The 27317-nt window shown below is 42.8% G+C and overlaps 1 protein-coding gene across 1 annotated transcript in view; it reads left to right on the plus strand.

The window, feature by feature from the left end:
- The window catches only part of RNF150 (ring finger protein 150), a 127918-nt gene that overhangs the window by 80112 nt on the left and 20489 nt on the right, over window positions 1-27317 (plus strand). The window contains exons 5-6 of the mRNA XM_056362940.1: window positions 6835-6931; window positions 13220-13430. Of these exons, the coding sequence (XP_056218915.1) occupies window positions 6835-6931; window positions 13220-13430 (308 nt within the window). The remainder of the gene's footprint in view (window positions 1-6834; window positions 6932-13219; window positions 13431-27317) is intronic.

The raw sequence follows: 27317 nt of genomic DNA on the forward strand, positions 1-27317 counted from the left end.
AACAGGTGATGTTCAGTTCTTGGCTGACTTAAAAGGTCACCTAGAAAATGACTCATGCTAAAAGGGTAGCAGCAGCAGAACTGTCTTGTAAAATACTCACAGTTAGTTTGAGCCTCAGCAATTTTGAATTATAAAAACTCAAGAGATCTTTCCCAAGCAGCTACTTCACAAACCCTGGCTGTCCTGATACACAAATTGTGAGGGCAGTATTTTACTCATTCACATGGGTTTGGACTTCCAAAACAGGAAATGGCAGTCATGATTCTTTCTGCTGTTGTCAGTCTCAACTCCTCATGGAAGGAAAAAAAAAAAAAAAAAAGAAAACAAGAAAGGAATTAATTTCTGTCTCTGTTAAGTGAGTAGGAGAGTGTTATATCTTGATAACGACCCACAGACTCTGTAGGTTTCTTCCTCCAGCATCCTCAGTTAAACTCTGTGTAGTTTTTTATGGGAACCTCATTAGACTGCTGTTTAATAAGAGGCTGGCATTTCACCAAGCCTTACAGAAGCCAGCACCATATGACACCAGTGCTGGCTGACCTTAGTGTTTCTATCCAGGAGGTGCTCAACATATAGAACTTTTTATCTGCAAAGCCAAGTATGCCCCAAGAGCTGCACATGAAAGATGCTGCTTTGTACTGTAGGCAGTACTGGGAAAACCCCTGCTAGCAGGCACACTCTGTATAAAGCCCTATACATCTTGAGATTTCTTTTTAAGGCTGGTGGAGCCTGAGTCTCCTAAGAAACTGGTACCAGAAGTCCACCGGCCAATACTGCAATGGATGAGCTCTGAAGTCATACAGATAGATGCATGTTTACTAGGATTTATGCCATTTCCCCGAATGCCCTCTCTCTTCTGCTGGCAGAGAGCCGGCACTGGGATAGCCTGTCGTTATGTATCCCACTCTGGAGAGCTAGGAGGAGGAGTCCAGTTAACTTGTGCTGCTTCTTCTCTGTCCTCTTTAGCCAGCTCCCACAACTGACTGCATTAATAAACTTCACTCTACAGAATGTATTAAATAAATAAGGACTGACACTTGATTAAAAAAAGGGTTGGCTTGCAGCTGGTTTTACGTTTGATGGTAGCAAGCACCACTGAAGTTATCTTTGAGGGCACTGACACAACATCAATTGTAACCAAGTTCATTGTTCCCAGAGTGACATCTCTTGTCATAGCCCTAGTTCCTTCTGCTTGTCCTCCATCTCTAGCTTCAAAACAATTTTCTTTTCTGCTCTGGCTTTGGAGAAGTTATAGGTGCTGCTGCTCCCAGTGTGTGCCTTTTACTAAACTTTCACTAACTTTACTAAACCTCTACACAGAGGCAAGACAATTCTTTCAACCTCATCTCTACAGAGTTCTTCATAAGCTCTTTTTTTGGTTGCTTCATTTCTGACGCCAATAAACGTGCTTTCTGACCCAGTTTTAGCTCATTCCCTTTCCCTGAACATTCACTCCGTGAACAACTATGATTTCAAAGAATGCTTCATTCCTCCTCATTCCTCCTTTCTCTTTTGATTAGCTTCCTGTGAAAATTATGTCATCACACACATTCTTCCCTTTGATTCCTTCCTCCCACTTATCCTCACATCATCATCTTTTGTCCTTCTTTCTTCCTCAACAATAAACAAATAGTACCGTACATGCACCCCCAAAAGCTCGAATCTTCTCATTAGATACTATGGTGCTGCTCAGTCTCTCACCAAAACCCTTCTTTGCTTCAGCTCTATGTCTGATCCAGGCAACTGATGCTTTTACTCAGGGTCCCTAGGGATGCATGTCTCTGCTTTTCCTTCGTTTTTTCTTAGCTTGCATTTTAGTACTGAGAAAAATTACATGGCTGCTAGGTTTCTTTGCATGCAGTTTGGAAAGGTGGGACTAGGAGTAGAAGGTGGAAGGAGAATAGATTCCCTTAATCTTGAAAAAAAAGCTTCTCAAAATTGTTGGCAAGCTGAAAGCTTTACAGTAGTTTTACAACAAATTATTATAATAATTGTGGGCTGAGCCTGAAATGAATTATTTTTTTCACCTTGTATGATTAAAATTGGAGCCTTAAAGAAAATTTGAATACATTTCAAACAAAAGTAATTTCCAGTTAAAACGTATGAAGTGCTATTTAAATAATAGTAAATGAAGTGCTCTGGGATTTTGAGGTTCTTTTTCTTTCTCTGTGCTCTGTGAGCTTTATGCAGCCACGTGCAGAGTCACAGAAGAGTGCGGGAGAGATCCCAGGAGGCCACCACCTCTGGAACAGCACGGGGGTACTGGCTGTGCACGTGTCATTCTTGGGAGTTTTTTCCAACACTCTCTTCAGTCTCCTGGGATGAAGTCTCTGCAAATTCCCATGATAATTTATTGCGATGCTTCATTACCCTGACTGTGGTGAAGCTTTTCCTGTTGTGTAACCTGGATCTCACTTGCTGCAGTTTAAATTCATCATTGTGTCTCCTGTCCCTAGGAGAGGTGAAGAACAGTTGTTTCCTTTCTCCTTACGGAAGCCTTTGTTTTGTATGAGGATTGTTATGACATCTCTCCTCTCGTCTTCCTCTCTCTTAACTAATAAATTACAGTTCTTTTGAGAAACTTTTCAATCCATCCAAATCAATGTAGTTTTGCAATGCATGTGGTTGCACACAACAGAAAAAAAACTTTTTTTTTTCCTAGCTCTGACTTAGATTGTCAAAGCCACGTCCTGAGCCTGCACTTGAAATATTTCTTTTACTGTCTCCTTGTATGGGTCATTACCTCTGACCACTCCTTCCTCTTAAAACTTGCATCAGTCAGAACTGCAGAGGGAGAGGGATTTTTGTTGCAGTTATCTTTTTGCATATTTGTGTTACCATGTGACAGTGAAATGTGGCAGTTACTCCCTGATTTTACTTTGTGATGATGCTTATTTTGCCTGAATTTGGATGACAAACTTATCATGACATCAAACAATTGACAGTTCATTGAAAGCCTTAAGCACATACATAATGCTATAGCTAATAACGAATAAAATAAACTTTCAAATCCAAATTGCAAAGCCTGCCACCTCACTTTTCTGCACAAATGTTTACATGTTCAAAAATAGATATTATGAGCACTCTAACTGTACAAGGTGGTTCAAAAATTTAAAAACACAAGTCTTTATCTGATTTTCAATAACATTCCATTTTTCTGTAGATTTCTGTCAAATAATCAAGTTCCTTCTGTTGTACACATCAAATCTGAAATTAATAGAGCCGTAATACACTGTGCTAATTTAGTATTGGGAAGTGCAAAGTGACGTGATCTGTCATGTATTTAAATTACTCAGCATTGGTAGAATTAATTTTAGAATGTTGTTGTTTGAAGCCAACTTTAGGAACACTAAAGTTCAGTTTTTGAAGTCTTAAAGGCATGAAAGTTTCAAGCTTTTGGTGACCAACAAATATTATGAAATGCTGTAATATGAACCACAGCTTGACTGAGGCTTGTAAAGTTTGAACTTGAAAACAAAAGGGGACTTTCTAGTCTGTGGTGAAATGGCTTGGTAGAAATTACATATTTTTCATACAAAACAGATTTTTGAAAATCTGTTTTTTTTCAACAGAATAGAATAAATATTTCAGATTTTGTAAATGTACTGATTGTTTTGGCACAAATATACTTCAGATGTTTGCCCTTAAGCATATTTGTTTATGAATCTGGGTATAGACTTAAAGAAAACCAATCACTATCAAGATCTTCATTGTTATTTCAAATAGCTGAAAAGCAAGACACTGACTTTCAGTACCTCCATGAATTAACACACCCAAGGAATTAATTCTGTTGGTTAGACTTCTGAATGTAAAATTACACATGCCTGATGACTGTATCTTTATGCTTTCACCTGTTCAGAATGCTTGCCTGATGATGTGCCGAGTATGTCCCTCCTGAGGTAAAAGGAAGGACAAATTGTGCAGGACAGAGAATGAAATTTGATGCATTGTGGTTTTATCCAGTAAGGCAAGTCTTGTTTGGAAGGAGGGTTGTGAGCTTTAGTAGCTTTCATAAAGTGCTGGTTTAAACTTCAAGTGTCACGGTACTTCGTTTGCATTAATCATATTGACATACAGGATCAGATGAGGTCTGACAAAGTCTGGTATTGCAGCCAACTGATATAATTAGACCAGGTTGAACTTCCAAGAACAGATTTGCCCTTTCCCATAGTTTTGTGAAGTCAGACCAAGTACAGGAATGCAATAATTTGCCACATACCTTTGTCTCACAAAGAACCCTTTTTTCCCAGAACTAGTGAGAAGGAGCATCATAGTGAAAAGAAAAAGATTCTGAGATGTCACACAGTTTTGGCTTTGAAATTCTAGTGTTATTTAGGACTCAAGCCAGCCAGTAAGCCAACCAGCGAGCATGTGGGCCAGTATCATGTTAATAAGAGCCAGGGTTGCAAATAAATATTGGTGAAAGTGCACCTCAGTATCTTCCATCAAGTTGAAAGGCTGTGTGTATCTTGTTCTGTGGAGAGACGGTGACACGATACAGAGGCCAGACCATTCAACTGAGTACGTACCACTTAAATATTTAAAATTGTTTTGGTGCATTAAGTGATTCTGGCTTTCTCAGAGATTGCATTTCCTTGTGGAGGCTGGTATATGGCCTGCTCCAGGCGAAGTCTTAGAACTGTAGAATCATTTAGGTTGGAAAAGACCTTTTAAGATCATAGAGTCCAACCCAACGCTGCCAAGTCCATCACTAAACCATGTCCTGAATTGCCACATCTTTTAAACACCTGCAGGGATGCTGACTCAGCCACCTCCCTGGGCAGCCTGTGCCAATGCTTGACCACCCTTTCAGCCAAAAAATTTTTCCTAACATCCAATCTAAACCTCCTCTGGCATAACTTGAGGCCATCTCCTCTCCTCCTGTTGCTTGTTATCTGGGAGAAGAGACTGACACCCACCCGCCTACAGCCTCCTGTCAGGCAGTCGCAGAGAGCGATAAGCCCCCCCAGGCTCCTTTTCTCCAGGCTAAACACCCCGGCTCCCTCAGCCGCCCCTCACAACACTTGTGCCCCAGCCCCTTCCCCAGCCCCGCTGCCCGTCTCTGGACACGCTCCAGCCCCTCAGTGTCCCTCCTGCAGCGAGGGGCCCAAACCTGAACACAGGATTCCAGGGGCGGCCTCACCAGTGCCCCGTGCAGGGGGACGGTCACTGCCCTGGTCCCGCTGGCCACACTGCTTCTGACACAAGCCAGGACGCTGTTGGCCTCCTTGGCCACCTGGGCACTGTGCTGGCTCATGTTCAGCCGGCTGTTGACCAGCACCCCCAGGGCCTTTTCTTCCAGGCAACTTTCCAGCCACTCTTCCCCAGCCTGTAACCTTGCATGGGGTTGTTAGACCCACGTGCAGGACCCTACACTGAGTCTTGCTGAACCTCATGCAGTTGGCCTTGGGCAGCTGTTCACCTGCAGGTAGCTGGTGGGTTTGTGTGGCTGTACTGTACCAGTGATGCACATGGGGCAGTGGCAGCACAAGGAAACACAGGCTTGGCACTGCTCAAATGTAAAAGTTCAAGGAGACTGAAACGTGACTTTCAGGCTCTGCCAAATGAAATGTGGGACATCTGTTGCAAGCCTTAGAAAGGAAACGTAGAGCTGGTCTTTATGATGCTTCAAAACAGGCAAATTAGTCTTAGTTTACACCTTTTGGAACAAGACTATGTGTATCAAGCTTCATATTTCAGAATAAAGTAGCCTCTCTCAATTTTACTGAAGTTATTAAGTTATATTAGGCAGTTGGACTACTGTCCTTTCCAACTGGAAGTTCTGTTCAATTAACTGATTAAAAAATATTTTTAGGAAGGCAAGTCAATTTGGAGTTTCCTACATGCCAGTGTAATTCCTGGGGCTGCGTGCATGGTAGAAAACTTTCCTCCTCTTCTTCAGGGGGGTTCAGACTGAACAAACTTCACTGCTTTGGGTTGAGCCACAACTTGTCTACCTGGCCTGCTCAACAGCGTTTCTTATATACCGAGTCCCACGTTCCAGCATCCTATAACATTTGTTCTCTACAACTACAGCATAACAGAACATGCTTACAAGAGAAAACGCAGTCTGTCAGTCAGGTACACGTACTCAAATATCTCTATATTAAATCTCAGTTTGTGTCAGGCAAAGCTAGACAAGAAGCCTTCAGTTCCTCCACCTGGACAGTAAGTGGTCCCCGGCAGCCACAGAACTCGGGTAGTGGCTTAGTGGTCACTTCAGACTGAGCACAGGGTTAGCAACAATCCCTTCAGGGCCGGAATTGTTTAGGCGCTTGCTCTGATGGGCAACTTCTAAAGAGCAGGGGAGTCAGGGAGAATGTTTTAAAAAGCATCGTCCTGTTTTTTCCATGTATATGAAAAACAGCAGGTGTTTAATTCACTTTATTTCCTTATGCCTGCAACCTAAAAAATACCAGAGCCCTGATGGCTTCACACTTAAATTATGTGTAATTAGGTTTGTCTGTAGAACCATCAAGAAATACTAATATGATTTTTACCTTTGCCAGCAAGCAGGTTTTGTTTACTGACAGCCTTTAATATTTAAAGAATAGGGGTTTGCTGATGCATTTTGTGTATTTTTCCTAGTTCTCTAATTACATACATGTCTTCTTTTCCAAACCCAGTTGAGAAACACTGCACATGTGCTTGAGATGCTGCAGAAATAATTTTAGTCTTTGTTGCAAGGGATATAGTTTTACAGTCCTTGCAGAGGTCGCAAACCACACAATTTGAAATACTCTTACTTTACTGAATTCAGAAGAAGCATCTGGTACTACGTGGTAAATTGTGCTGTGGTGGATTTGAATTGAAATATCCTGGTTTTCATTGCAGGCATCTTTTCCACAAGTCCTGTGTAGACCCCTGGCTGCTAGACCATCGTACCTGTCCGATGTGTAAAATGAATATTCTAAAAGCTCTAGGGATCCCGGTAAGCACATCGCAGAGCAGCTGGTCGGGGCAGAAGGGAAACACCAGCTACTCGGGTATATCCCTAGCCCTTTGCCTGTCTGTTCCCATCCTACTCTTCTTGCCGTGTTACTGATGTATTAACTGATTTATTAAGGGGAATACAAGCTGAAATGTCTAACTGCCTCTCTCCTGCACCCCACTTTTATTAGCAAGGAAGAGTGGGGGGGGGGTGTTGGTTGGGTGTTGGGATTTGTGTGTCTGTGGTTGCCTGCTTTGTAAAGCAGAGGATTGTTTACTAGTGTTTTGGTGGATTTATAGATTCTTTCATATAGCTGCTGTTTGGGTTTTAAATCAGGAATGGATTTATTTTTTTAATCAAGCTCTCAGTTCAGATCTCAAAGCAGAAGGTCTGCAAATAAAATTTTCCCTGCTATACTAGTCGAGGACAACTGACTGCTCATTCTGGGGAACCAAATCTTCTTTTCTGTCAGATTTCTCTTAAAGTCGATCTGTAGCTAGCTTTGTCCTCCCAATTCCAATTAGGGAGCATTTCTCCCAGTATCTAAGCATGTGGCAGACCACATGACATACAAGAAATTGTTGAGCCCTTTGTTATTTGGAAGGTTCAGATAGTTAGAAGCTGCCAAAGCAATTGATCTTTTTAGGCTGCATGTTTACATTCAGATAGTGCATGTCCTGTCTGCCACACAGCTTCCTAAGGGCAGCTATCACAGAGATCAGGGGCTTCACCAGGAAGAAGAGAGTCATTTTCTCACACTCAGCAAGGCTGGCCATGTGATAGTGAAGTTCCATACTGAAATGCCACCAGTTGATGCATTAACAGGTGCTGTAGATACCCTGCCGTTACACATGGTGACATGCCAGCTCATGTATGGAAGAGCTACTACATAAAGTAAAATACCTCATGAACATATTAGGGGAGCTGATGCAGCCATTCCCCAGAAGTTCATTTTCATGGAGACTAGGAAGCCAAGCAGGCTGCTGCAGGAGAGGTTCCACAGCAAGCAATGAAGTATGTTTTTACTGAAGTAGGCAGATATTGTAATCAACCTAATATAATCCAAGCTAAAAACATGCAATGGGGAAGATGTAGAGCATTGTAGTTAGGGTAACATGTCATTATAGTTGGGCTATTTTTCTGCTGAGCATGTATATTATCTTTAAAATATTAAAAGATTTTACAGCTGTTATATCGGTATTTGAGATGTCAGGAAAGGCCGGACTGAAGGCTGGCTTTGCCATTCAGCATCTCTGTGCCTAGGCTTAAATACAGAAATTTTCCCCCAGGTTCCACGTCTCAGTTCGCAGGCCTGCCAGTGAGCAGTTACCCGGGATTTTCACACCTCTTCTCTCTACCTGGTGTATTGTTCCATGGCTTTCTTCTGCACCATGCAGGACCACACGATTTCTGCTCTCACACTGGTCCATTCACATTTTTCCCCGAGCGTTTCATTAACATGCTCTTCGTCCAGCTTCAGTATCAGGGGATATAAACAAATCAGACCCCCACTTTCTGGAGGCTTGCAGTGACATATTAAGGTCTTTCCAGAAAGTGTAGTAATGTTAATATTTAAATCCAATATACTGCTCTCAGTGACTTCACTGACAGCTGCTGAAGGCGCAGAGTGTCCGCAGGCCGTCTGAGGTTGGGTACATCGAGGGGAAGGGAAAACATGCTCAGAGGCCAGGTGTAAAGGTTTTGGTTCACATGACTGGCTTTCACTACACAGGAACAGCTCTGTAGTAGCAGGTGTAGAACCTAAGTGCCAGGAATAATTAAAAGCACCACGCAGTTTCCTCAGCCATCATTTCTCTTCTCACAGCTCCCTGTCTTGTTCTCTCTGTACCGCACAGCAGAAGGGGGATCCATCCTGCTCCCCTCACTGAGAGCTCCCCACATGGAGCTTCTGTGGAAATAATTGTACGGATCACGTAATGAAACATACTGCTACAACCAGCACAAACAGCAGGGTCAAATTAAGATTTCAGAACGAACATTAGCACTAGTCTGTCTTAACTGTAAAAATCAAGTGCTTGGATGTTAACATTTCACTAGCAAAGTTTGTTTAGAGGATTTTATTTTATGAATTTCTGTAAAAATTTCCCTGGGTTGTTGTAAGACAGCAAACTGAAAACAGCCTGCTCCATCATTTGGAGAAAGCATACTGGCTGCCACTGGCATGGATCATCAGTTAGGTTCATGAAGGGAGAGCTGTGTGCTAGACTCAAGGTGACTTACAGCAGGAGCTGTTGTCCGTGGGACTGGGATCAGACGGTAGCCTTCATGTCAGGGGTTTCCTCTGGCTGACAGCGAAGGACGTGGGAGTCTAAGAGAATCTGGTAGCTTGAGGGTTAAAAATTCCTATCCTGCTATCAGTTGCTCCTCTTCCCCTGTTTTCCCTGCCTTCTCTCTAAAATATGCCTCAGTTCCTGCTTCTCCCTCTCCTACCTCCTGCCCTTTCCTGCTTTTCTCCTCTGTATAACCTCCTCTGCCCAACCTTGATCCTTTTGAACTCCTGCCCTGGTGCCACTGTGCTCACACTCCTTGCTCAGCTTGCAGGACCTGTTCTCCTGAGAGGAAATTCCTCGCCCTTCTTATCAGCTGGTATTAGCTGAGGGCAGCCCAGGGTGGGCATCGGTCCTGTGGGTGCCTTCTGGTGCCACCGTGAGCGTGCAGGCACCATGCAAAGCTTTTCTTTGGGGAGTATAGCTGTCGGTCCCGAGTAAGCCACCAGTCTCCATCAGCACACATGAACTGATATTTTCAGAGGCTCATAACTTAGCCAGATGTCAGTAGGCTGTTGTGGGAAAAGACATTTCCCTGGAAGAAGCTGTAAAGCTCTAGGGCTTCTCAGTGAGAGGTGGCAAACATTTCTGTAGAGCGGATAAAGCAAAATGCCATTCCCTAACCACATTCCTGAGTCTTGCCTAGTTGAAATTTCCACATACAGAAAAGCAGCCTTAGGCAGGCAGCATCTCTGATGGGAGAGTTGAGAACAAATTTGCCAAAGTCCTTTTGCAGGCTGTTACAATGGGAGGAATGAGGAAATCTTACCATAGGCAGGGCTAATGCGTTGGTTTTTTTCCTGCCAGCTGCGTGTTTGTCCTATGGTTGTTATTAAAGAGCTGGCTTGCATGACTGTGGATATATTGTGCTTCATTTTCCAGGAAATGATTGGTGAAACCCAAATACCTAAATCTTTCAATTCGGTTCACCTCTAAACTCTCCATTGACTTTGTAACAGAGACTTCAAATATTGTCTGCTCTAAAAGCAGATTTCCCGGGCTGCCGTGAGGCACCAAACTGACCGTACTCATTTTCAGGGCAGCTGAGCACCTTGGCATCTGCTTTTCACGGTGACACTCTGCAGCTCCAGAAGATTACTAACTGTCAGCAGACAGTTGGTGTAACCTTTTCCACTGTCTCTTTGCTGGTGAATCCAGCTCAGACTTACCTCTTTCGGCTGTAAGATTTGAAATGAGTTAAGTGTCTTTCAGAGAGCTACGTTGCTGTTGGGATGATCATATCACATAAAATAGTTTCCCTCTGCTTCTCCCCCTTCTCTGCAAATATCTGCTGGATGTGCAGACAGCTGCATTTTTGGCAACAGATTGGATGACTTCAAGCTATTCACTAAGAGCCTTAGCCAAGCCCTCAGAAGTCAATACAAAGCATTCCCTTGACTTTAGTGGAATTGTGCCCTCAGAGCACTTACATGCAGGGAATGAGTGAAACCAGTATAATTAAACTTAGAAAATGTATCTGGGTCACTCTGACAGCAAAAACCATAATGTATCTTTTTTCGATCAGTATTTCATATCGTTAGCTGTATACTATGCTTAGTTTGGGGTATTTTTTCCAACTAAAATGATTCAGGAGTAAAGGGATTAATTATATCAGGCAATGCTATTTTTGCATTCTTAATGTTTGGTTTGGCTTTCAATTATAATCCCCCATTTTTAAAGGTTTAAAAGTTAGTGATAAAATCCCATTCTAGGAATAACTGGATTCAGAGCAAAGAGCAGACAATTGATCCCGTGAAAAATTTTTGAAATAGTTTTTCGTAGAGTAGAAAAGAAAACAGGCCTTTTTTTCCTTTAAGGTACGCTGCCATCAAAGCCAAATTTAAGTTAAAAATGAAATTCTGAAAGCATTTGTTACAGCAGCTATAAGCAAAGGAAAGACTGATAGATCTAAGGAATAATTTTGGATCCAAGTCCTACAGATAAGTGATCCAGGTCCTACAGAAAAGTGATTGGTATTTCACTTTGAAAAATACAGTTTCAATGGGTTTCATTAAAACCTGGTATAGCTGAATGTGCCTTTATCCCAGTTCTGAGGAGCTCTTGCTGCTTGTGGATTAGACTGGAGCCAGACAATGACAATTCTGATTTTTATCCCAAACTTCAGTTTGTGGATACAAGTCACCTGAGGACTGTTTAAAATGCCTGCCTTTTTCATTAGGAACATTTGTGAAAAAATATTTATGAGGTGGCAACAATCACACAGGGACTGTAGGAGAAAACAGAAAACATGTGAAGTTCCCGGTTCTGCAGAAAATGTAAGCATATGGTAACTCTCTATGCCTGAGCTGAAAGGGATTACTCTTGTGCTTAAAGCTAAGCCTCTCTTTTACTCTTTGCTGTATCATATTTTGCTTAGTTTCTGGGTGCCTGCTGTTGGACAGAGGCAGGTAGTGAGGTTTTCAAAAATGCCTTAGCAAGTGAGACAATTAAGCATAGCAAAAATCAGATCCACAGAACAGAGTACGTCTCTTCTGACTTTAGCCATCCAGACGTTGGATTTCCAGTCTAGCAGTTTAAGCCCCGTCTCCACTTAGTGCTGCGCAGTGGGAAGGCGGAGGGGGCAATTCATACCACTTACCTTAGGGTGGGATGAATCACAGAGCTAAATTGTCTCAAACCGTTCAAGTTAGAGGAAACCCTAAGTGACTGAACCAGATCAGCTATCTGACTCCTGGAGAATAAAGATAAATGGGAACAACTTAACTGTACATTTCCTAACTTAACAAGTTATCTGTGTAATGGTTAACCTTGCTATGTCCCTCTGTCACTTTGGAAGCTTTGCACCCTGACACACAGCATCCTCATTTCTGAATTAGCCTTGTTCTTGTTAACAGTATGTTAAAACTTCAAAACCCAGTTCTTGAAATAGTTATGCAAACAATTTTTCTCCATGCCTTGGGGAGAACTAGACCTGGTTCTATGGGCAAACGGCACAAGAATCGGTTTCCTCTTAGAGGAAAGAGAGATTTTTTTACTCATCTGTTTGTCACCAATGTTTATGGGGAGTTCTGTAGAAGTCACTGCTGTTTGAATGGGAGCATCAGGCTTATAACAGGCCCAGAGAAATCCGAGGGTAGAAACTAGTTTTGGACATAGTGCCCCTGAACAAACGATCCTCTTTGCTGCCCAGTGCCCACTTGGAAGTCTCTGCTCTTCATGAACAGGTGCTCAGTGCTAAGGCTACTGTGCCAAAGGTGGGCACCACAGCCCTCTCTCATCACTTCCCTTGACTGGAAGAGCTTGGCTCATTCTGGAGGTGTTGGCGCATTCGCCAAGTAACTGCAAGAGAGAAATGTCTAAATTCTCTAGAATTGGGTGCCATCATTGGTCTCTCTGAATCACAAACAAGAAATACTATGGACTGAATGATACTCTTAGAATTCCCATTACTGCTTGTTTGTTTCTTATAATTTTATTTTGTCGCAAATATAGCATTAGCAAAGGAAAAGATCTTCTGATATTAAAAAACTTGTCTTAGAAACAGCTTTAGCTTCTATTTCTGCACCCCACACATAGATGCGCCCACAGGCAGTTCCCTTGAATTCTTATTCCTGTAAGCCCTGATATCGGCTTTATAAAATGTATATTTAGGGAACAGATAATCATTCCCCTTCAGCTACTGTCTCTGTTTACATTTGTAATCTGACTCAGCGATCTGCCTGTATTGAACAGATCACGGCAATAAGTGAGTGAGTTTTTTAATGTGCAGTCTCCCAAAGCCTTTAAAAAGTATAAATAAGGACATTTAGAGATTGCAGGTGACACAGTTTAATACTGAATATTTCCAATGCATACTTTGGGTCTCTCTTCCAACAGATTGTATTAAGTACATGAAAATAAACTGCATGTTTATTCATTATATGTTGCCATTTTCAGTACCAAAAGAAAGTGAAAATCCCTGAAGAACTGGGAACAGGTAAATTAAATCTTTTTATCAAGTAAAAACTCAATTTTCTTCTATTTTTTTTTTTTCCATTAGCCAAATGCGGATTGCATGGATGATATACCTCCAGACTTGGAAGCATCCATAGGAGGACCGCCAACTAACCAGATAACAGGAGCTAGTGATATAACAGTGAATGAGAGCTCTGTAGCCCTGGATCCCCCGGTGCGGACTGTGGGAGTACTACAAGTCATCCAAGACGTAGACTCCTTTCCCCAGGCTGGGGAGGGTAATTTCACAACAAGCAGTAAGTTCCTCTTTCTGGCAGAATTTGCGCTGAAATAAATGTTTAGAATCCTGAATCACAAACTGATCTCTAGTGTGGGGAAAATGGGCTTTGTCACTGGAGCAATGGCCTTACTTTTAAGCCCAGCAGAAATCTACAGAGTAAGTACATTTAAATATTGTGCTGTTCTGCTGTACTGCAAATACTTCCAGAATGTATGCAAATCAATGTGTTCAATAGCAAACTCTAATGCAGGAGTCTCCTGCATGGACAGAAGAAGCTATTTCAGTCAACACAAAACAATATAAATTTACGGTCATCTTCAGATATTGTTTATAGTAAGTGATCCCATTCACCATGATAACCCACCATGGATCCAGCTGGCTTCTTTGTGAATGTGGCCTGTGGCCTGCCTTTCCTTACTGGGCTACGTGATAGGTGGAAGTTATTCTTACCTGCATATCATAAAATAAATAGCGAATGCAGCAATCACTTTTACTGCCTTCAGTCAAGAAAAAAAAAAACAAGTGGTGAATTCTGATTTTGCCTTTCCTTTATCTGCTTAAATCAACTGAAGCTTTTCTGGTTATTGATTCATACTTCAATTTCTCATTTCAGAGGGATTGATGGTCAGAGTTTCTGTACTTGAAAACCTGAGTGTAGTGAAATAATGCTGCCAATTTGTACAAAAAAAAAGGAGAACTTTGTATGTTTTCAATGTGTTTAGCTTTCACTTGTTTGAGGGGCACCATTTGAACCAGGAACTCTCAATATGTTTGCATGTCTCTCTGTTCCTAAAATTGATGTTCTTTGTTAAAAATCTACTTCTGACAGTTTAAAAAGAATGTTGTCAGCTGTTTTGAGTGAGGATTGTACTAGTCTAAAATTCTAATTCTTAGGTAAAATAGCAGATAGTAGAAAATACATATCTGTTTGATACCAGTTGGTGTATTAGTATTGACAAGACTATTGTAGAAAATCATCAGGTATACTTGAACAGAGGTAGAAGAATGTGATAAAATACAGGTTTGTGTATGGAGTCAGCATAGGTCCTGGAAAAAATTACATATTTTCAAACATTTGTAGGTACTCCTAGGGGCCTGGGCGTGAAAAAGAAGGCAAGTAATAATACGCTGTGTAAAAGGTAGGAGAGATAAGGGGACTAGGCTGAAATTATTTTACATTAGTCACCTTACTCTGTGGAGAGCCTTGATAATCATATCTTCCCTCATATTGCAGCCAGTGTCACAGCAGTGAAAATAATTTCTGGAAACGCTGGACTTGTGACCTTAGCTACAGGTGACCCAGAAGTGGCTCCTTAAGTTCTCCCTTTGTGGATTAGGTACTGGTTTCAGGTTTGACCATTTTACGGTCTAAGTCCTGGACCCAGCAAGGGGTGAGCAACAAGGTTATAGGCTCAGGTGTCATCCACGGCCAGCCTGTCAGCTGCTGGCATCCAACCTTCTCAAGCCTCCTTGAGCACTGGCAAGAGCTGTTCAAAATGAGATGTTATTTTTTTCCTTCCAGTAATTGTTTTTAAATGCGTTTGGGGTTGATTTAAACCATAAAGGAAAGATTTTTACTTCATGGTATCACCATGTAACTGAAGACACTGGTCTCAGCCGTACCCTCTTAACACTCCTGAAGTGAGTAGCTCCTCCAGCAGTTTATTATCCTTGTCCCACTGTTCTTCACAAGGTCCACTGTTGAAATTGGGAAGGAGGGCCATGGTTTGTCCTTTACACCCACAACTGCATGGCGTGTGCTGAGGAAAGCCAGCAGCCTGGTGCAAAGCCCAGCACTAGGGGTAGTCCATGCTTTTCATCCCAGGATCTTGGCATGCTGAGAAGCAGCTCTTCTGGTCTCTCATCAGGGATAACAATGGTCTTGAGGCAGCCAGCGAGCACAAGAGATAAGTAACTCCTCAGCTACTCTCTTCCCCTCCAGTTTTGTTTCCAGAGTCTGCGGAAGGATCAGTGTCAGTCCAAACACATTCGTTCTTCATTTCCCAAGTTGCCAGCAAAGTAACTGGGTGAAAAACTTGCTCTGAGCCAGCACAATACTGCAGAGCCCGCAGAGATGCTTTATTTTGCTTCGGTGCCTTCTGTTATTCCCCTTACTTTAGATAACATTGGGCAGTAGACACAAACACTGGGCAGCCATGAGGGCTAACAGCAGAGCCCAGGGACAAGGAACTCGCTCCAGGACCAGAGCAGAGGGCTGTCCAGGCACGGGCAATGAGGCAGCAAACCACGGAGCTTCAGATCTCCATCACCTGACGAGGCTGGCCATGTGGTCTGAGGAAGGACTGTGAGAAGGGTTTTCCCTGGCTATTTGAGAGAGGCAAGAAGAGAGCAGGGAGGGGAAACTGGCAGATGGCCTGAGCTTTGCGAAGGTTGTGAGCCTCACACCATCGCAGGGGTGGCTGGGGACCCGCTACTAAAAATAGACCTTTCCAGTTGTTTTGGGAGGAAAGAGGAGTCCTGAGGAAAGCTCAAAGGACCTTGGGAGCTTCCAAACCCTGGCATGTGCCTGTCACAGTCAGTGACTCGGGGAACTCTGGTTTAATGCTTGGTTAGCTGTTGTCACCCAGCCGTCATTGACAGGTAGACGTGAATCTTCTGAAAGATACTTGAATATTAGTTAGTGGTGGGTGTGCAAGTTTACATGCTTTCATCACCACATCCAAAGTGGTGCAATTTCCAGCAGTTCTCAGAAACAGAGGTGCTTGGTCCCTTTTTGCAGCAAAGAAGAGGTCTTTGGTTGGGAGTTACGGGCTGAGTTCCAGCAGTTATGGGAATTCGTCTCTCCAGCTGCCTTATGTGGATTTGGGGTGTTCAGGCATTCTGAAAGCTAGAACTTAGCATCTTAGGCAGCCTGAACTCAAGCCAGTGAAAAGGGAACATCCAGGACTGCTGTATAGTTGTGGTATGAAACCAAATGCTAACTAAATCAAAAGGCAACTGTAGGCTAAACAACTGGGTCATAGCTGTCATATAGATGCGGCTTTATAGGCATTGTGTCTGTTTATTGTATTCAGGCGATGTATTTCTCATTTTCAGGATCCTCACAGTTACACAACTGCAGAGCTTGCTGAACGTGCCCTTTCTGTGAACTAGCCTGCCTGGGAGTTTGTAAGCAATGACGCTGATTGCTCCTAGGAATCTTTGCTGAAGTTGCTAGGTTCTGGCCTCTTTATATAGCATTAGTGATGGGAGCATACTCCAAGGCTGAATATGTGCTAGAAGTTTTTCTTTTTCTTGTTATTGAATCTTGCAGACCGCCTCCAGTGCGATCTTGTACCTGGCACCGCAAGTCCTTGCATCCCTCCTTATTCCTGGCAAAGTTCAGTGGTGCAGGAGGTAAAGGGCTTGCCACCTTCCTTCCCCCCCACTTCTGCAGGACTTTTTGCTTAATTGTCATTGCATCCTTTTTGTTCGTTGATTAATCATTCTGGTATTGTTGTCTTGTTTTGGGTTTAATTTCCCTTTCTGTGTTTCCAGTCAGTATTCAGAGCCAGAAGAGCTCCCACAGTGTGTCTGGAGGGAGGATATTTCCAGAGTGCTGTTCACATCGGGCGAAATTCTGTCTCCATTGAAATCTGGTGGCAAAGCTCCCACCTACTTCAGTGGGGCCAGATTTTCATTTCTGGAACTCAGCCAGTGCTTTTCTTTTTATTTCTGTGTGTGTGCTCAGCAGACATTTCCTCTTCTCTCCCTCCCTTTTTCTCCCCGTGCTTCTGAATAGATAATGCCTTCCATGGGACCCTGGGTGACATAGTGTGCTATGAACATCTGGATGGGACCTCATCTGGGGGCCCATCCCTGTGGTTCCTTGCTAAACCGAGCATCTCCTGCGTAGAAGTACTGAGCACTTAAAAATGGACCAGCAGTTTCTCCCAGCTGGCTTCTACCAAGCTCCAAGCTTTCATCAAGTCCCTTAGGTGTATCTACAGCCCAAAGTCTGTTCAGTAGTCTTAGTGACCATTTGCTTTCTGTGTTGGGATTTTGTGCAGGATCCTGGGATAGTATCTTGTGACATGATATTTCTGTAATCAGTTGCTGAAAATGGACGGATGGAAAAATTGAAAAACTTGGAGTTGGAAAAAAAAAGGGGGGGGGGGGGGAGGGTGAAAAAATTGTGTGAAATACGTAAGAGTTCATCTCAGCTGAGTTTCCTGCTTTGACTCTATTACTTTTTAGATCTCCAGAGGGTATGAAAGAAGATAAGCTGAGGATCTTTTCCCACAATAATGCATCATAGCAATTTGCGTCGCCTAATTTTTGGCAGTGAGTTATGCAAAATGCTAACATCCTTAGAAATTTCAGAGCAGGTGGAATTTCCTGCTGTACAGATGATGTGAGTGTGAGCTGGACTTGGCTAAGGTCTGAAACTGAAGAGGCTTTGGAGGAGTCGAAGGTGGATTTGGGATTTGAGGAGGACATTGCAATATTCTTTGGGTCAGGCTCAGCTGAGATTGAATGCCATGGTTAAAAATGGTTCTCTGGGAAATCACTAGATATTTTAAAGGTTGTATGGTGTGACACTTGCAGAGGAAAAAGTAGTTATTAATTTTTTTTCATCTTTTCTAGCATCCGTGATCATTCATCTCCCTCAACCCATGGGGCTTTTGCTAATTTCTGCAGTAGATAATATACACTGCCTGAGTCTTTGCTTTCTGTTGGTAAATACCTCTAGTTTTTCAATTTAGACAATCTTTTATATATTCTCTTCAGGGGGATGTCTCGTCACACTGCATAAGGCCTCAGAAATCCCAGTAGCACTGTCTCTGTAGTTGGAGGAAGGTCCATAAGGAATCCTACTGCGAACACGGGAGGAGTTTTAGTATGAAAAAATGTAAACGCTTCCCCAAGGTGTCATTTCATCTGCAAAGTCCACTGAGTCTGGCGGGCTGTACAGCAATGTGGGCAGTCTAGAGAATACTGGCAGTTCCTTTTCTGCCTCTCATTTTGTTCTTTCCATAAAACCCTGCCAACATATAGCTCATCATGACAGTTAGGGCACTTTCAAGTCTCTTTGATAGTTCTTCATTAAATCTATTAATATAACTTCTCAAGTAATTATTTTCATCTGTGTATGTCTAAAACTTCTTTGTGAAGAATAATCCACCTTTGGAAGTGGATGGAAGCGCATAATAAGGATCTGATCCACTGTCGTCTTGCAACGGCTTGACTGTTCCTCCTTGCTATTAATAGGGCTTTTTTAGGCAGAAGGTAAATGGGGAGGAAAAGGTGGAAAAATTCCCTAGACAGTAGTTAATACGGAAAGTTATTAACACTTGCATTAGCACCTAACACTGGTCCTGGAGTTAGAATACTGATGGGACCTAGTTAAAGACTGAGCAGATTGGGTCCCACGTGCCTGGAGTATGATATAAGTCCTGGTAGCTCTATTAAAAGCCTGTGCGGATGTTGCACTAAATAGTTACCATGGACTGAAAATTCCAGTGAGCTGAGGTCCTAAATTCATTTTGAGACTACAGCAGTACCAACGTAACTTCGTTTGAAAGGCCAGCAGTGGTTTGAAAGAGTAACCGAGTGAAACCTAAGTGGCACTGAGAACATGCTCTGGATTATTCCGTACACCTACAAGGCTCCTTGCCAGGCTCTGTGAATGGACAGTGAAGTTTCCCCATTATAAAACTGCTCTTCCTTTCTGTATGTTAAGATGTGAAATACAAAGACTTTCTGTACAGCAAATTTGAAAAAGGGATGTACAAAAAGGTTGTGAAACAAGGAACAAATTTGAAGTTAATTTTTTTTTGTTTTGTTTCACATCTGCTGTGTATATTGAATTTGTGTACAGAGCAGGGATGAAACCGTCAGTTCTCGAATCTCGCTTTGTCCCCGCAGACACACAGAGCTGTGTCTGTGGCCCAGTCGGCGGGCACGGTGGTTACACACAGTAGTCTGGTCTAACCTAAGGTGCCAAAAAGGCTGTGGATCTTAAGAAACTTGCTCAATAATTGACTCTAGGGGGAGACTGAGATGAGAAGAAAATGTTCTCCTTTAGTAGTGGAAGCTCCATTTGTAAGTCTGCCTTTATGTATAAATGCTGTGGCAGTTACCAACTTGTGTGTCTCTGTCCCAAATTACTTGTTCCGGACTTGGTATCTCCCTTCTGATGTGCAGCCAGTATGTGAGCCCAATCCAGAACCTAACCAATTTCTTCCTGTGGTTTCTTTTGGGGTTTTTTGTTCTTGTTTTTTTTGTTTGGGTTTTCTTTTTTTCATTTGGGTCACTTCCCTGATCCAGAAGTACTTGTGCCTGTACAACAGGAGGAAAGAAATGTAGAGCGCAGGAGAAGAACATGTAAGGCAGCTTTCACGACACTACTGCCAAAAGCAAGCACACTATCTCAAGCACAACTAGACCTACACAGCTGTCTGTTTTGCCCAGAAATCAGGATAAATTAATAGGCAAAGTAAGCATGAAGTTTCAAATCTCATTGGAATGCCCATATCTGAGTATACAGGCATTTTATTAATGGTCAGTGGATATGAGCGACATCAGGGATTTTTCATCTATGACAATGAAACTCAATAAGGAGAAATGTCATTGTAAAAACTGTGTATTGGGTTCACATGGCAAGGCTTTGGTAGCAGGGGGGCTACAGAGTTGGCTTCTGTGAGAAGCTGCTGGAAGCTTCCCCCGTGTCTGATGGAGCCGATGCCAGGCAGCTCCAAGATGGAGCCACCACTGGCCAAGGCTGAGCCCGTCAGCAATGGTGGCAGCACCTCTGGGATAATGTATTTAAGAAGGGGGAAAAAAAATGTGCAGTTGCAGCTGGAGAGAGGAGTAAGGCTCTGTGAAAGCAGCAGCTGCAGCCCCCAGGCCGGGGCAGGAGGAGGCCAGGGGAGCTGCAGGCCCGGAGCAGATCCTCCCACAGCCCCCGGTGCAGCCCCTGGTGGGGCAGGCTGTGCCCCTCAGCCCGCGGGGGGGTGGCGGGGGGCAGATCCCCCCCGGCAGCCTGTGAGCGGCTGCAGCCCCGGGGAAGGGGCAGTCGGAGAGGCTGGTGGGGGGCTGCCTGCCGGGGGTCCTGGCTGGGGCAGGGCAGGGTGTGAGGGGTCCCCTGCGGGGGAAGGGGCGGCAGGGACAGCGTGTGGGGGCTGAGGTGACCCCTGTTCCCCTGCGCTGCTGGGGGGGTGGGGGGCGTGGGGAGAGACGATCGGGCGGGAAGGTAAACCCAGGAAGAAGGGAGCTGTGGGGGGAAGGTGGTTTTGAGGTTTGGGTCTATTTCTCGTTACCCTACTCTGATCTGATTGGTAATAAATTAAACTAATTTCCCCAAGTCAGGTCCTTTTTGCCCATGGCGGTAACGGAGGGCGCTCCCTGTCCCTGTCTCAACCAGGCGCCTTTTGCTGCATTTTCTCTCCCCCTGCCCGGCTGGGGAGGGCAGTGACAGGGCGGCTCCAGTGGGCACCTGGTGTCCGGCCAGGGTCAGCCCCCAACACTGATGGCACACAGGTCTATCCTTAGATACATCATTCCCAGTTACTCTGATTGTGCCTTGTTGCATTGCAAGATCGGACTGGGGTCAGTGAAAACATAGCTTATATCTTTATTTATACTTTGCTGTCTTAAGCAGACAGCTAGATAAAACATTAAATGAGAAAGCTTTTAAAGCAAAATGGACAATGTAGTGTAAAATACAAATCTGAACTGCAGAGAGACTGGATGACTTAATACTAGTTGATCTCTTTCGTTTATACTTGAGAGTGAAAGCTTTGCCTTGCAAGAGATGTTTAGCATCTTGCATGCAATCTGCTTGATTATTTAGGACTCATTCTCACATCTCTGATGTCTGTGTAGTTTTTATTCTCATGAGTTTTTACACAACTGGCATCATCGAGAAGTGCTGTTTAAGGTACGGTGGGCTATTGCGATTCTGAATCTTTTCCTGACCAATTCAGGAACAAAGACAAATGGGAGACGCAAGGATCCAGCTTGGATCAGCTCCTGAAAGTAAGAATTAAGTAAGACTGAGCAACAGCTTTCTAAATAGGCAGGCAGAGGGAAGGGGGGAACCCTGGGTCAGCGGTGCTGGTTACTGCCATTATTTCAGACAGAGCAGCAGTGCAGAAGTACTGCTCACCTTTACTGCACAGACCTCAGAGATCCCTACCAGGGTCAGGCTCCGCTGTACCAGTCATTCCGTACACAAATAGTAACGGATGGACCCACTTCTGAAAAATTCACAGGTAAAAGCAGGTTATAGCAAGCAAGCAAATCTAATAAATTTAGCGGGGAAAGAATGAAAAAGCAGCTGTGCCTATGGGAGAGTGAAAAACAAAAGGCTGAGATATGGGAGGCGCTCACAGAAAATAGCGACATTTCTGCAGCAGTCACCCTTGATTCTGCTTGCGTGTTTTTTGTTCGGGTTGCATCGCTTCATAACGAAGCACACATTTGCCTTAGCGCTCCCATAGTGTCATGACCACTTTGAAGGTAACTCAAATGAAAGAAGTAAACCAGGCAAAACCTCCACTGATGTCCTGTTTCCAGTCATTGGTACATTTTTCTCCTCATTCATTTAAGCTTTGAGTCTGTGAACGTGCAAGAGAATCATCTGCACGTGGAAGCTGTCTGGTTTCAGACAAGCATTTAAAGGGTCACATGCATGCTTACACCTGTAGTTCTTGTGTTGTAACCAGCAGTTCTGGTTTCTCAGAAAGCACAAGAGTTGCATTTAGAAGCAAATTAAGTGAAAGAGTTGTGTGTGCGTACCTGTGTGAGGTTTTTTTGTATGATAAATAGTCTTGCAGGACATGTCTGGCTTCCAAAACTTCTCTGCTTCAAGCTTTCTCCAGATTCTTGTAGGGGCAATGGCTCAGATTCCCACACGCAGTATCTAGTATTTCAGCCTGGAACAAAACAAAAACAACAAAAAAAAATGGTATTTGCTCATAAAAACCGGTCAAGTCGTAGTGTGTGTTTGAAACAGCTGTTTCTTTTGTTACCTGTCTCCATCTCCAGCAGAAGTTAGGGTGCTTCAGGGATCCTTTAGGGTTACCGCAGTAACCAGGTTACTTCACTTAGAAGTGAGAGTTCTCACAGAATCTTTAGTAATTGGACTTGTATCTTTATTGTTCTGGATGTGGGCAGTTTTAAGTGAAGATGGTGCCTGAAATTGATGCTAAACTGATAGGCCAGATGGAGAAACAGACTTACGAGTGTTTATATAAAACATGAATGATCAGAAGAAAAGTAGCTAACAGGTCAAGCCCAACATCCAAGAGGAAATATCCAACTACTGGCATGAGTGTTGGGAGAGGATTTTCTCCTGCTTCAGGGCCTGTGGGGCACGGGAGAGGTGGGTAAGCCCTCACATGCAGGGATGCTGAAAATAGGACCCGTGTGGTTATATTCTGGCCCAACGAGATGCCGCCTTTGCCACTCCAGTGACAAGGCTGGTACCCTGAGGAATATACTCGGGCTGTACTCAGCACAGTGCACAATAGCATCAGAGTTGCACTAATGAATATCCGGCCTCCTAAAGCACCCGGGAGGTACGTGATGGAATATCCACCCAACTTGGCCTTGTATTGTGACTGTATTTTGTAAATGCCAATACCTTTGACTGTTCTTTACATTTTAATTCATGTTGACGTGTCTGAGGCACTCGGAGAGTAGGCAAGAACATGTGCTCTGCTGTGGCAATAATTAAACCCTATGTTAATACACATATTACTGTGCAAAACAACTTGGAGAACTCTGTGGTGAATTTCTGCTCTATTCACCACTTTCAGTAGTATAGTGCTGTAAGATAATGAAAAAATGTACTCCTAGAGGAAAAATGCATGAAAAATGTATAGAACAAAGATACCACTGGTGAAGTCAGAATATGAAAAGCAATAACTAAAATAGGTTTATTAAGTTGTAGTATCTCAGGAGAGACAGATGGCCATCACATGAAAGAAGTTTAAAATCTGCCAGTTCCTTACGCAGGCAGCTAAATAATGCAATGTTTTCAGCTCTTAATGTTTCTTCAGGAGACAGCCACCAAATGAGGTATATCAGGTGCGTGTGACAAACCTTGCTTCAGATTTTGACCCCATGCACATGGGGTATTAAATGCAACTGAGATGCTGCTAAAGTTTATTAACTTCTTTATAACTGTCTTTTGAAAAGGTAGTGGCACCAGCAAATTATCTTCCTGTGCATGAAAAGCTATCAGTCTGTAAGACCTAAATAGTCTCAGAGTAGGAGATTTTAGAAAAATGACCCTCTGCCAACCTGCTCTGGGAGATGTAATGTCCTCCCAGCTGCTGAGTAACCTGCAGCTTAAAGATACATTTCAAAGGAAACGTTTTTGAAAAGCTATGATAGAAGGATTATATTTTCAGTTGTTCACCCTCAAAAGTGCCTTGTTAAAATACTGTAATGGCTGCATATTTCACGGGGTGAAAACAGTTACATTTGTTTGCAGTAATTCATTCCTTCTGTGGCTCTGGGTTTTGTTTTTTTAATAAACTAATCCTTCAGTTTTTGCCTGATTGTGACTGGAAGATGCAAGTCCACTTACCTTGTAAAAACTGAAAATTTACTGTAAATCTATATTCAGCTTCTAAAAGCCCTCTTTTCAGACTAGATAAATAATGGATCAATTTTAAATTTTTTTCTAAAAGCACCTGAGGTTCAAATATTTTTATGGAACTGCTTGGGAACCTTCTGGAAACTGATTTTCAATGAGGAGTTGAAAGCAAAGAACTTGAATGGAAAACAAAAGTCAGAAGGGGTTATAACAGAACTTAAGTCACAAAATTTTGACTCTAACTTTACAGCAGCGTTTCTGAGGGAAATAATAATGAACCAGTGCAAAGGCATTTACATTTTCTGAAGTTATATGGTTGGTTTCCAGGTTTTCAGAGAGCTTTTTTTATTTTTACTTTTCCAGGTATGTATTGGTGCACAGGGTAGGATCTCTTTCTTCTGCCTTTCTGAAGAGTGTGAATGCTCAGAACTCAAAAGAAGGTGGAATGGAAGCATATATTCACTGAAAAGATTGAAACAGAGACAAAATGTTTTAATTCAGAGAAAAGAGTCTTTTAAAGTTACTGTTTTAATTTGAGTTTCACTTCTTGAGTCTTAGGGAGGTCTTGATGGTAGTGGTGGTGTCCAAGTGACCTAATGAACATATTTTCTAGTAAAAATGCAGCTGCAGTTTGTTGAAACCTAAATTGATTTTTCCCCTGCATTGGTCCAAGAGGAAACTCTGAAAACTGATGTCTTGGTCTTGGCCTCCTTCATGTTCTCATGAGCTTTTCAGCAAGAGTCCCTGATAAAAGCAGTGGCTTGGAGGGGATTTTCTGATGCCAGAAGCTTTTCACTTGAAACTAGATTGTGACTGCAAGCTTATTTGAAAGCAAATGCTAAATGGTCCTACATTTATATAGCCTAAGACCAGTTTCTGTTGATGTCCCTGCAGGATTTCCTGCTAACCAGACCCAGATGTTCAAGTGAGAAATTATCCTGGGTGCTAGGACTGAGATGCCCTTTAGGCACCTTTAGTGGCTTTTAGGTGAGATTGCGTTCCCTCTTCAGTGTTAGCCTTGCTCCTTATTGACCTGGTTGCCCCTCCCTGAGTTTTAATTGTCACATCCAGCATTTTGTAAACGAGTAAATGGAGCTCACTTTTTTGTGATGTTGCTTGTGTGAACCACGAGCCAGGAAAGCAAAAGGAGCTAGCTAGTTAAGTACGGAGGGAGCATGCTTGCCCTCTTGCTCTAGGCTGGTGAGACAAAATTGTTGGTTTCACATCTCAGGTCAAGGAGTCAGGTCAAGTAAAACTCTTGCTATGTTCTTTTTCATAAAGGCTCATTTTGTGCAGGGAGACAGGCAGGAAGGAGACAGGGGATCAGAGGCAGACTCATATTAAATTAGTTTAAAATCTTTTGCTCAAAAACCTTGTTGGTTTGGTTTCAGTTTTTGTAAAGGCTGATATATTTTTTTTTTTTCTATTTTACATAAGCCATTTTTGTAAATATATTTTCAGACAAGATTTGAATGTAGCAGGCCTGGCCTGGCAGATCAAAGATTTATTTTTTAATGGGGAAAAACCCAAAATGTTGAGCCATTGCAGCATTGTTAAAGAAATGTTCCAATTAAAGGAGATTGGCATCAACTGATTTGAAATTTCTTAAATGAAGATAGCGAGGTAAACTGTTGACCTTTTTCTTTATGAATGCTTTTCTTGGTTGTTGTTCTGTACTCATGTGTTTCCCTGTAAATCTGCATTAATAATACACACAGCCTAGCTTTTTAGAATGATACCTGGTACACTAGCCCTGCTGCAAGAAACAGTAACATTTTGGACACCAAATAGGCAGTGGTTCTGTATACCTCCTAGTCATATTTTAATCCTCGTTTCATGTGTTTGTGATGAATTTTAAATGTGCTTATTTTTCTTTCCTATAGAATGCTTTTGGTGACATCAAAAATATTGCTAAATCCTTTAAACAAACCGTGAAAGCAACCTAAAAGAGAGCCAAAGGACATTTAAGAGGTTTTACTTTTCCAAGAAGGAAAGGTTTTGATACAGTCTCTGGGGTGGGGTCTTTTTCTGATTTCTAAAGTAATGAAAAGAGCCACATTTCTCATAAAAACAGCAATGCATAGACAGATTAAATTGGGGTTTTTGCTTAAGTTTTCAGAAAGTCCTGGAAAATGTTCCTGCTGGAAACTATGGGTTGTTTCTGGCTGCATACATCAACTTTACTCTTCCTGCTACTACTCAGTCACAGTTACACAAAATGTATAGATTATACCAGTGTTGACGATGTCATATCCTACCTGCAATCCATAAATGTCGGCAGCAGTCTGAGTCACTTTGCACCCTGTGCACGATGCCAACCCACAGCCTGGCACAAGGCACATTCTGCCTACAACTGCCCAGTGGCACACGGGGACCTCCCTGGTGGTACACAATCCATCCAAATAGTGGGAAGGTCTTGTTTTAGGAGGTCTTAAGTATAACAGCTTACATTTTGCTAGGGAGATTTCTGTTTGAGCCATGGTCAGATTCTCTTCTCAGAGAACCGGACGCAACCTCAGATAGAAAAAGTTACTTATAGTGAAACTATTGAGTAGGCTGCAGGGAAGATCAGAGCTGGAATAATTCCTGTTCAAAAACTGCAAAATTACACTGGAATGTGAAATGTATTGCAAGGTTTGATAGGCTTGTGAGGTTTAAGAGAAAGGAGTGTTAGCAGCTGAACTCATCTGTCATCGTAGGATGTACAAAAAAAAAAGTAAATCTCTGTGGGTTGGTGTTGCATAAAGAGTTCTTTTGAAAACCAGGTATTACAGCTTTTAACTGACATCCGGCTGAGGGTTCTGCACTGGCAAAGAGATGAACTAAGTAGCTGGGGAGCTTGTACAGTGAATGATGCTAATTGCTAGCAAATCTGAAAGGGATTATATCGTGCAGCCACTACAGCAGTGGAGAGTAGACTCAGCTACCCAGGACATCCTTTCCAGTGCAAGTCTCCTAGGGCTTCCTCTTTAATAAAGAGAAATACTCCATGTGTTAAACAAATTGTTCTACTGAAGCTATTTTGAAGCGTGGTTTCTGCACTAGCCACCTTTTCTTGCTATTGTTTTAAAAAACATTGTCACTTAGATTCCAGAGAAGATGAAAAATCTGAAAACAGTGAAGCGGTTTGGGTTACTTATTTTAAAGGAGACGTTTATGGTAGCTCCGGCAGTTGGTAGTGACTCATCTTAAGTGTTTGCCAGTGCTCAGTGAAGATCAGGGCTGTCTTTTCTGTGTGTGTATGAAGGAAGATCACACCCAAGTACCTACCAAGCGTGCATCTGCACATGGGGCACTGGAAGTGTACACTGTTTTCAATTCCTTATGTAAAGTCTCTGCGACACTGGATATTAA

This window comes from Falco biarmicus, chromosome 1, assembly GCF_023638135.1.
Source record: "Falco biarmicus isolate bFalBia1 chromosome 1, bFalBia1.pri, whole genome shotgun sequence".
In the NCBI taxonomy this organism is placed as follows: Eukaryota; Metazoa; Chordata; class Aves; order Falconiformes; family Falconidae; genus Falco; species Falco biarmicus.